The sequence below is a fragment of the Gekko japonicus genome, unplaced genomic scaffold (assembly GCF_001447785.1).
Source record: "Gekko japonicus isolate JY-2015 unplaced genomic scaffold, Gekko_japonicus_V1.1 scaffold249, whole genome shotgun sequence".
Taxonomy (NCBI): domain Eukaryota; kingdom Metazoa; phylum Chordata; class Lepidosauria; order Squamata; family Gekkonidae; genus Gekko; species Gekko japonicus.
This window is the reverse complement of record NW_015168054.1, coordinates 271067-282380: the sequence shown is the minus strand read 5'-3', so window position 1 is coordinate 282380 and position 11314 is coordinate 271067. Positions and strand designations below refer to the sequence as shown.

Here is an 11314-nt window from a genome sequence, read left to right as displayed (position 1 = left end):
AAGAAAATGTACTGGAGTGTTTGGGGAAAACACTGGAACAAAAACCTCGGAAAAGCTTAAGAAGCTCTCGTTAGCTTGAGCCATAAGAACAAAAGTCTGTGCATGTACTGGTTTTACCTCAGAAATTTTCAACCCATGATTTCATCTGACCTTTTCCCTCTATGTTGAATTTCAAAACGCCCCGAGTGCCATTTAAGTTGTTAAAGTTAAATCAACATCAAACGCCTTCAGACAAATATATTGTTGTGCTGCATCATTTGAATTGTTTTATTGCATTTGTTTAAACTGTTTTATTCATTGATATCCTGTTATGTGTTGTACACCGCCCTGAGCTCTCCGGGGAAGGGTGGTTTATAAATTGAATCAATCATTTGATCAGGTTCCTGGGCTGAGCCCACAGCCAAAATATCATACTGTGATGGGCTGAGACCGCTACAGGTCTTCAGCAAAAAAGGAAACACATTACCGTGTTCCCCTGAAAATAAGACACTGTCTTTTATTTATTTTTTCTCAAGAAGACACACTAGGGCTTATACCACAAATGCATAGAAATCCTGCTAGGGCTTATTTTTTGGGTAGGTCTTATTTTTGGGGAAACAGGGTACTAGGGTGGCTCAGTCAGTGAAGAGAAAGAAAAACAGAGAGAAACTCTTGCCTCTGAATGAGGGTAGAGGAATGGGGGGGAGCGTAATAGTATCATACAGAAAATCTTGAGAATTGTCAAAACAGATTGCCTGCGTTGCGCCAGTGAGCACAGCAGAGAAGCTCACATGGACCCTCTTTCATGATTGGGGGGGGGATAATCACTTCCATCCTCACTCACTAAGGCTAGTAGATTGTGCTGCTGAGTGTTTGCTGCCTACTGTACCAAGAGTGGCCAATGAAATACACTGGCCAACCATTCAACAAGAAAAATCCTGCAGCTCAGCTAAGGGCAGTTTTATTGTTTTTTAAATTTCACTGTACATTAAGCCTTACCCATTTTATCTTCACAAGAACTCCGTGTGTAGGTTAGGCTGTCAGAGAGTGACTGGCCCAAGGTTTCCCACGGAACGCCAGTTTGTACATTAAGGAGAACACCATTCTGTGTAGCTGCCACATATAAGTTGCAGATTCTCTTCACCTCCCTCCCAAGTGGATCATGACTGTGGCTTGTGGGAAGAGGGGGCTTCAGTATCTCACTCCTCTACCATTTCCGTGACCTGAAACAGTCCACAGGCCTAGGGAGGGGCTTCCCTAGCAGGTCAAATATTGCACTCCCAGGGCAGTCGCTGGTTGGGAAGACTGCCCAGAGGGGAAGGCTTTAAGCCCCTCGTCCAGGCATTTCACAGTTGTGATAAAAACCAGACACCGTGTCTTCAGGAACTGAAAACTCACAATATACGTGTGACAGACAGAACACCGAGCAGGAGCCCTGAACACAGCTTATGTTATTCGTAACAGTGAATCAAGATGGCAGAGTGGGGATTTGAACCTGGTTCTTTCCAGTTGTAGTCTGATACTCGAAGCATTATTCAGTACTGGCTCTCTCTCCCTTTCCCTCTCCGTAATATATGTTTAGGCTGTAGATTATGGGGAGGTTAGATCTGTCTGGTGCTGAGAGATGGGGGAAGTATTGTACCTATCCACCCATCCCAGAAGCCCACCTTCCAGTTTTTTGCATTCACCATCTTTTTCACCTCCCGTGAAAGTGAAACTAATACAGACAGTCTACATCTTTCCAGTGGCTCTGCTGTGCTTCACGGCGCTGTCCCACACAGAACTTGGTGCCCCAGTTGGTGCCCCAATTGCACAGGAGGTGATTTTTAATGTTTTTATTTACTACTTATTAGAGTGCCTTTCTCACTGAGATTCAAGGTGGATAACTTTATTTGATTTTTAGACCGCCTTCCCCTATATCAGTGGTGGCGAACCTATGGCACAGGTGCCAGAGGTGGCACTCAGAGCCCTCTCAGTAGGCACACATACCATTGCCCCAGCCAGGCCCAGACCATCATTAAAGTGTCGAATTCTCTGCCAAATAATTTTAAGTAAATGAAAGCATTTGGGATTGCTTTCCTTACTTTGTTTGGATCATCTTAAGTTAATTTATGAGTTGTTTTTTCTAAAGTAAAACCTCAGTATTCAGGTTAAATTGCCGTGTTGGCACTTTGCAATAAATAAGTGGGTTTTGGGTCACAGTTTGGGCACTCGGTCTCTAAAAGGTTCTCCATCACTGCCCTATATAGGGCTTAGGGTGGTGTACATCATGTCGATAATACAGTGATACGTTAAAACCAATTAAAACAACAGACAGTAATAAAACAACTATTTAGAATGGCATCTTTAAACCCCTTTCCCCATAAGGAAGAGGAGGGATGAGGGGAGCCAAGCTTAATGGCATTTAAAAACATTTTGTGTCATTTCCCATAAGGGGCGGGGAGAGAGTGGAGGAGGCCAGGCTCAATGGCAACCGTTACTGTCCTCAAAAACAGGCCTGATGGAACATCTGTCTTGCAGGCCCTGCAGAACTGTACTAAGTCCCGCAGGGCCTGGGTTTCATCAGACAGAGAGTGCCGCCAGGCTTGGTATCTTTCAGGCCAGGGACCACCAGAAGACTTTTTTCTCCAGAGTATAAAAACTCTTTGGGGGGATAAGAACATAAGAGACGTGCCATCAGGAGGTCCACCAGTGGGGCCAGGACACCAGGAGCCCTCCCACTGTTGACCCCCCAAGCACCAAGAAGACAGAGCATCACTTGCCCCAGAGCCCCTATCTATACCTTGTGGCTAATATCCACTGATGGACCTCTGCTCCATATGCTTATCTAATTCCCTTTTGAAGCCGTCCATGTACATATACTTACATAGTGTAAGTCAGTGCGATCAGTAGGCCGAGGAGATGTCTGACAAACAATCCAATAGGATTAAGATGGCAGAAATCGGAAACAAGGCATAAGTATTAAACGTGCCATGTTCAACAATTTAAAAATGGTATGCTATTACATAAATAGAAATATAGTGCAGTGAAAGTGTGATAAAAATGCACGGCAACGAAGAACAACTAGTAGTTTATCCCACAGTCTGTCCCTTTATCAAAGCGTATTTCTGAACCATATACTGTATAGCCCTATTACCTATGTTAAGAAGCCCTCCGAAATAATTCAGTTTTACATAGTTTGTGGAAACCCCAGGGAGTTGGGAGCTTTCTTAATCTCCCCAGAGAATGCAGATATGTTGATCTTGCCCATTTGTCCAGTGGTCCCTGAAGGCCCTACTCAGATGAGCAAACGTGGCAGGGCATAGGAGGTGAGATGGACCTTTGGATGAGGGTCCAAGGCCATGTAGGGCTTTGTATGTGATGGCCAGCCAGTACCTTGAATTGAACCTGGTAATTAATGGGCAGCCAGTGTAGTGACTGCATTACTGCTGCCCATGTACTCTACCACTTTGGCCCTAGAGCACATGTACACTGCCACTTTGGCCCCACTTTGACCCTTCCTCTCCCCCTCCAGTGTGCTTTGGGCAGGAGAAGAAAAGATGACTTCTCCCTCACATGTAGGGCTTTTGTAGGAGGTTCTTGCAGCCGTGGGGATCCCCGCACAGCGAATGTGGAAGAGAAGCAGGGGCATTTGCCAAAGAAAAGAGAAGCATTTGCTGTGGCTGATTGGGTACCCTGATTTTTAGAGGCTTCAGGGCCTGTAAGGTGTATTTCAGAGGCCTCGACAGCTGTGTTCCCTCTAAGCTGAGTTAGTGTGAGCTAGCTCACAGTTTTTTAGCCTCCGGCTCACAGATTTTCTCTTAGCTCAGGAAGGATGGCTCCCGAGCAGACTAATTTATGCAGGAGCCAAATCGCTCGCTCACAGCTTTAATGCCAGTAGCTCATGAAGTAGAATTTCTGTTCACAAGACTCCACAGCTTAGAGGGAACATTGCTCGACAGTCACGCCAGCCCTCAAGGCTATAGTTACCGCTTTCATGCGCACTGTCAACGGCTGCGCCTTCTGTGTCCTGTGGGCGGTTTCCTTACTTGACATTTACTTGCATTCTTTTGACTCACTTTTCTCTGCTCAGAGCAGATTCAAAGTCGTTCATGTTGTCAACAACAACAGCCATCCAATACCACAAACATCTTACCTAGCAACAAATCTACTTGCCATCCATGGGATGAGGTGGGGGCAGAACAGGTGGCGCGGAACAGCTCTGCCTTTGATGGCGACTCTTTCTTCCCCAGGCACTTCCTTTCAGGAGGCCGCTTCCCTTTAAGCAGCTGGGGAAAGGAAGGGGCAAGGCGGGTGGTAACAGCTTGATGGTGGCATTCTCTCCCCAGGCACACATCCTTAGGATCCTGGGAAAGGTACTCTTGAACCAGAGTATTTAATTTCTGAAGAAGACCTCCTTTTGTTGCTTCTTCTGGGCCTTGTGACATGAGTTTAGTCAAGTCAGTGTACACTGTGCAGAATATGTCTGATGCATTAGCACCTGCTCCTTATGAAAATCTGTATATTATTCTGTATACATTTTAAAAAATTTGACAGTCACGTAAAAGTTGATTTGACCTAAATGAGTATTTTCACAGACCGCCTCTTTTGGTAATGACTTATAAACTTTTAAGTTGCTTTTCTAAACCTACAGAAGAAACTTCCTTCCACTCTACTGCTCAGTGCCACTTCTCTTAGATTCTGTTTTTGGAGTAGAAAGTGCTTATTCTGTGCTAAACATTATCCTGACCTCTGGGCAAGTAATTAATGCTAGCAATCGACTGCTTCTTCTGGAAGGACATGGTTGATTAGAGATAATTAAAACTGGTGCAGAGTTAATTCTTAATCTTCAAAGAACATGCAGTCATTTGAATGCTTCTGCTATTCTTAGGTTTTCTCAGTTTCCTTGAACTTTCTCTTTGGCCAAATATGACTTAACAGAAGGGCCACCTGGCCTGGTCTAATAGGAGAACTCTGAATCTTAAACTTGGAGCTGTTCATTACTAGGCAAATACTTCAGGAAGACACAGTCCACTACATCAGATCTCATGCTAGTATATTCCTGCCACTTAGCCCACCCTAAAAAGCAGTTTATAGTTCCTGAATCTCTGTGTTTTGCTAAAGGCTGTACCTTCCTCTGGCATGTGCCTTTCCCTTACACCTACTTTTTTTTGCCCCCCGTAGGGGATTTTTTATTGCATTTTCTATAAACTACAAAGAAATAAGGAAGGGTATACTACAAACTACAGGTGAAAGAAAAGAAAACTTCTAAAAACCCAAGAGATGGTGGTCATTCACAATGCTTACAAAATTGGCTTATAATACATTGGCTTATACTTGCTACATTAAGTGAGTACATAATTCTTATTGCTTATAACAGCATCTCCAGCAAAAATGACTATATAAAGAGCTCTAAAGAGAAATGCTTCAAATTCATTTAAAATAGGATCTACAGAAAATCATAACTCATTTTTTCTCCTTTTTGTTTATCAAACGATAGCTTAGTTTAGGGGCAGCCGCCCCCAGTTCAGAAACTGAATCCTCATCGGAAGGTGCCAGTTCTCCTCCTCCTTCACTTCCCTTGCTGCTGCCATCTTCATCTTTATCCTTCTCCCCTGCTGGACTGGCATGTTGATGTAAAAATTTGTGTGCCTTTGCAACACAGTTAATTCTTTCTTTCTTGTCTTTAAAATTGAAGAGCATGCCTTCAGGAACAGCCCATCTGTAGGGAATGTTACTTTTCTGTAAAAACAGTGCTGAGTCTCTGTATTTCTTTCTCTTCGTCCTTATTTCAAATGGAACATCCTTCAAAACTTTTATTTCTTTGTCTTTGATCTTCAGGTTGGCTCCATTTGTTGCTTTCAAAACTTGATCTCTTACTTGTCTCCTGGAGAATCTCACCACAATCTCTCTGGGCAGATTATTCTTTCTTGTGAAGTCAGAATACAATCTATATATCGTGTCTATTTCATTTTGTAAATACTCTGCTTTTAAATCTGTAACCGGACCCAGTAAATCGCACATAGTCTGTTCTAGATCTTCCCCTCTTGCTTCAGGGACCCCCTGAAATCTTAAGACATTGCTTGCTTTTTCCATTTGCAGCTGTAGAAGTTGCACCTCCTCAGTTGCTCGCTCTTTTCCCATCCCCTGCATTTGTTTCTGCAGCTTTTGTGTGTTGGCATCCACTTCTTTAAGCTCTTGCTCCATTTTTTCTGTCTTTTTAGCAGTTTCATTTAGTTGGCTTTGCTCCAGCAGACGGTGCAAAGCCTCAGTCAGCATATTTTGGAAGTCTTTGGTAGTGTCCTGTCTAGGACCAGAACTTGCTGGGCTGGCGTTTCCGGCAGGGAATTTCAGTTTTGATTGCTTGTCCTCCTCCTCCTCCTTCAGCACCATGTTTCGGAATTGTTTACTTTTTAGAAATTGTTATCAAAGTCTCAAGATACTTTAAAATTGTTTGGTAAGTTCTCAAAAGTTCTTTATTTTAGTTTGCTCACTTTTTCAATCCACCCCCCCTTTATGATATCGTTTATCAGTCTGCTTTTTCTTTCAAGGGGGAGTTCCCCCCCTCGTTCTATTAAGGGGAGGCTTTCAGGTTGCTTTCTGGTGTCTTTGCTTAGACAAACATTCACTTTTCCATGTAGATCTCGCTTTTCTCAGTTAAGTTGCCCGGCACCCAAGCGCTTGTCCCGGTGTGCTTTCCCTTGTCCATTTCGGAAATCAGCAGCAGGACCGTCGGGGCCCCTTGCCAGTCGTTTGCCGGAGGAAGGGCCCTCCTAGTGCCCCATGGCTATGGAGCCCATTGCAAGGGCTCCGGGGGGGGATGCGTACGATCGCACCCCCTCCCATCTGCTGATTCACAGCCCATGTCTCCTGGAGCTCTGAGAGATTGTGGCTGCCATTTAGGAAGCCAAAACCGGAAGTCCCCTTGCACCTATTGTTAGTAGAATGAATACATAGGATCCAGCCCATTATAGTGAGAAACATGATATTTTTACCAGTGGTGGTGGCAAAGGAAATTATATGTTGGAGAAGCTTGAGGAAGGAAGTAAAGCAGAGCATATGCAGATGTATTCTACTGCTGTGGTTGCTGTTCAGTGGTGCCTGGATTGGTTAGTTTAGTGTAGTGGTTAGGAGCGCGGACTCTATTCTGGGAGAACCTGGTTTGATTCCCCACTCCTCCACATGCAGCTGCTGGGTGACCTTGGGCAAGCCACAGTTCTCTCAGAGCTGTTATCTCAGGAGCAAGCCACAGTTCTCTCAGTGTTGTTACCTCAAGAGCAGTTCTTGAAAGAGCTCTTTCAGCCCCACCTACCTCACAGGGTGTCTGTTGTGGGGAGAGGAAGGGAAGGAGATTGTAAACTGTTCTGAGACTGGGAGTGAAGGGTGGGGTATAAATCCAGTCTCCTCCTTGTTCATTTTGCTGCTGGGGAGTAGGATTGGGCCCCTACCAAAATGTATCCTGAAGTTTGACAAAGATGAAACCAAGGAGCAGGCTTGTGAACCACCAGCTGGAACTGGAATATGTGCAGCATCAAGTGACAGAAGATACAGGCTAGCTATAGGCTTGGATTTAGTCATGTGCAAACAGAAACCTAAATATGCTTAGTATAGTTCTGCTGGTGCAATATCTTGTGCAATACCTAATGGTTTATTCTCCATCTCTTATAATGCCCAGAAATTGTTTGTGCAGTGTCTTGCACAAGCCGAAAATAGTGCAGGGTACACTAGTATGAGGTTTTTTCTGCACCGTCTCCAAGGACCATAACATATGCAGAAATCTTCTGGTGGAGCCAAGCCATAGAATATGCCAATCGTATATCATCCGCTTAAAGATAACTTTCTCACTGGCTGATATCCCTGCCTCTTTTCATTTACAGATGTGATGCCGATCCATCAGCACTAGCTAAGTACGTTCTTGCTTTGGTGAAGAAGGATAAAAGTGAGAAGGAATTGAAGGCGTTGTGTGTTGATCAGCTGGATGTATTTCTTCAGAAAGGTAAGATCTTGTAAATGAAAGCTTCAGTGAGCTGTTTTAATAGCATTTCTGAATTCTTGCTCAGTTCAGGATTCAGTTCACTTGATTTTACTATATCTTGGATCGAGCACGTTCACATTAAGTAGAACACAAGGTACAATGTGGCATTATTGCTGCATAGAAATATCAGTGTTACACACATACAATAATTACTCATATTTAATGCTGTTGTAGAACTAGCTGTCCCTGTGAGTTTCTCTTGGAGGCTTTCACGAAATCTATTCTCTGTAGTCCTTAGATTACTGAATGTGGGAAAACTACTTTGCAAATGTTGCAGAGTTTGTACTTATTGCACCCTTTCCATACTCTGCTCCATATCCCTCACCCATGATAACTGAAGTGCCTTTTCCAGCAGTTTAAAAAAATATGACTTTAGCTTGAATATTTCATTCTTAGTGTGGCTGAACATATTCCATGTGTTTCTTTAAGTACCTCTTTCTACAGTGCATTGTGTTACCCATGCCTCCTTTCTAACCCTTAATGTTCTTTGGTACCTGTGACAGCACTGTGGTAATGGTGGGAGGGTGGCAGGCTCAGTGCAGTGAGTGCCGGTTGTCTTCTTTTTGTGCGGTTGCTACTTCTTGTGTGCAAGCCAGTTACACAGCTGTTGTGAAGGAATCTTAGAATCCATGCAGTGCTAAACAGAAGAGTTATGTCTCAAGTGCTAATTTGTGTACCCTTTTGGTCACTGTTTTAGAGACCCAAATATTTGTTGAAAAACTTTTTGATGCTGTGAATACAAAGAGCTATCTACCTCCACCAGAGCAACCATCGTCAGGAAGCCTGAAATTGGACTTCTTTCAGCATCAAGAAAAAGAAACGAAAAAGGAGGAGGTAGTGCTGATGCCTGATGCGTGTCGTTTGGTTTTGTATATTTGCTCTGCCCTTTTAATAGGAACTGCATCTAAATGTCAGTTGACTAAATGAGGCCATGCTATTCTTTGCAACGAGGCAGTTTATTATAGCAAAATAACATAAAAGTCAAGTAGGTAACATAAAATAACATAAAAGCCTCAAACGGTAAGCAGCATTTATTTCAGTATGAGTTTTTGTGAGTCACAGCTCACTTCTTCAGGTATCTTGACAGCTTGCGCTTGGAAGATATGATTGGTGGATCCTGTATCATATTTCATAGGAGTCGAATACTGGAGATACAAACAGCATTTTTTTCTACTGATGTAATAACAGTTTTCTGCATTGTGCCTGCATTCTATATCATGTCTATGTTCAGATTTCTATAATCATAGTCCAAGTATATTGCTTTTTACATGGCTTATCATACTAATAGCATTGATTTACACTGTGTAATCTGCACTGATCCTTAGTGAGAAAGGCGGACTGTAAATATAGTAAAAACAATGAATAAATTACTGACAGGCTGAGCTTACAAGGCGCCAGTATACATTGGTGTAAGAGTTGTATGGAGAACTAGTAGTAAGAGCAGAGCAAAGCAAAAGTGTGACACAAAATTTCTTTCCTATTGGGTGTTTTTTAGTGATGTCTTCTCCAGTATGGCAAAGATGAGATGATGGATAGCTCAGGGCCTGAAGTTGTATTGTTCTACAGAAAAGCCTCACAGTCACCTTCAATTTTATCTGGTTACTGAAAGAAGGTGTCTGTATCATAGGTCCAAGTTTGATTTTCTTCCTTTATTTTCAAGATAATTAAGGACGACGAGCGAGAGAAGAAGTTTTCTCGAAGGCTGAATCATAGCCCGCCTCAATCAAGTTCACGGTACCGAGAAACCAGGTAGCCATTTGTGCTCATTCTTACCTTAAATGCATCAATAGAGCTACAAAGATGCAGATGAGCAAGCAGATTATATAAGGCTACATTGGGGGGGGGGGTTGCAATCTGTATGGTGCGTTTTTTTTCTTAGTTAAAATGTTAAATTTTCAGAAAAATGAAGATAAGTAATAGTTACATAATAATGTCAGTCTTGTACTTTTCAAGTATACTGGTATTCTCCCACTGAAGCTTTTCGTAGGGAAGGTGCTACTTACTGAAAACAAAGTAAATGGCCATGCAGTACAACATAGCCACATCAGGAATTCTTATCTGACAACAGCATATCTCTGCATCATCAGCTGTGGTTTTTCCCACCTGCTTGAATTTGGCTGTATAGGAAGAAAGTTTTAAATAGATAGTGCAGAGGGGTCAAACTGACTTGTTACGGGGGCCAGATCTGACATAAATGTCATGTTGTCGGGCTGGGCCATGTGTACCATAAAATGCTATGCCAGGTACCGGAGGTATAAACTTTATACAGGACACAGGCAAACCCAATTAATAATATTTTTTACACAAAATACAAACAAAATCAATTGATTCCTAGTAGTGAAAGCAATTGATTTACAGGGGAACCCACAAAAGCCTCAATAAATGTATCTAATCATACCTAAGACTGGGTTTTTCCCCAAGGGATACCATAAAAAGGGGAGTACTTTACATTTCCATCCATACCAGTTGCTTGCGGGCCAGGTAAGAGCCGTGGATGGGCCCGTTCCAGCCTCCAGGCCTTATGTTTGACACCCCTGAGGTAGTGGCTGAGTTGTGAAAGGAATAATCAGTATAAACTTCATACGCTTTCTGTAGGGGCAGTTGATAATGAAGCAAATGCTTGCTTATGCAAGAAGGCCTTTGTTCCTCAAACCCCTAACTGTGGACCAGATATCACACATACTAAGGTGATGCTGAAATATAGTAGGTGTATGTGTACAAGAAGCATGAACAAGCTGCACGATGCCTGCAACTGTGACTTCAGCACAGAGAGCTTAGGGGGCCTGGTGCAGGCAATATGGTGTGGGTGGCGTTCAGCATTTGCACTTCCCCTTTATTGTGGTTTACGATACAAGCTTGTGTCTGTTTTCCTGAGCGTGCGCGTGGTTTTTCACACAAAGGGTTACACTTTTGTCATTGTCACAAATTGGGTTGCTCAACGTCCATTTGTATCTAGAACTTAACTGTTGCTCATATAACGATTAACCCAAAATATTTAGAAGCAGGGATGAAAGAAAGAAAGACGAGCGTTCTCGCAAGAGAGAGTATGATCGGAATCCTCCCCGAAGAGAGTCCTATAGAGACCGCTACAACAGGAGAAGGGGCCGGAGTCGGAGTTACAGCAGGAGTCGCAGTAGAAGCTGGAGCAAGGAAAGGTTGCGGGATCGAGATAGAGACAGGAGCAGGAGTCGCAGCAGAAGTAGAACAAGAAGCAGAGGTAATTGGGGGGGTCTTTATTTTGCTGGCTTTCAGTATTTAAAAGCAAAGCTATTATATCTCTCTGCCTATCTCACATACTCACCATACCCATGATATGTTAGC

The 11314-nt window shown here is 43.2% G+C and overlaps 1 protein-coding gene across 2 annotated transcripts in view; it reads left to right on the top strand.

Annotated features, from left to right (window-relative positions):
- RBM26 (RNA binding motif protein 26) overlaps window positions 1-11314 on the top strand; it is a 64355-nt gene that overhangs the window by 6477 nt on the left and 46564 nt on the right. For both annotated transcript variants that reach the window (XM_015414436.1, XM_015414435.1), the window contains exons 2-5: window positions 7836-7954; window positions 8691-8827; window positions 9654-9742; window positions 10993-11210. In XM_015414436.1, the coding sequence (XP_015269922.1) occupies window positions 7836-7954; window positions 8691-8827; window positions 9654-9742; window positions 10993-11210 (563 nt within the window). The remainder of the gene's footprint in view (window positions 1-7835; window positions 7955-8690; window positions 8828-9653; window positions 9743-10992; window positions 11211-11314) is intronic.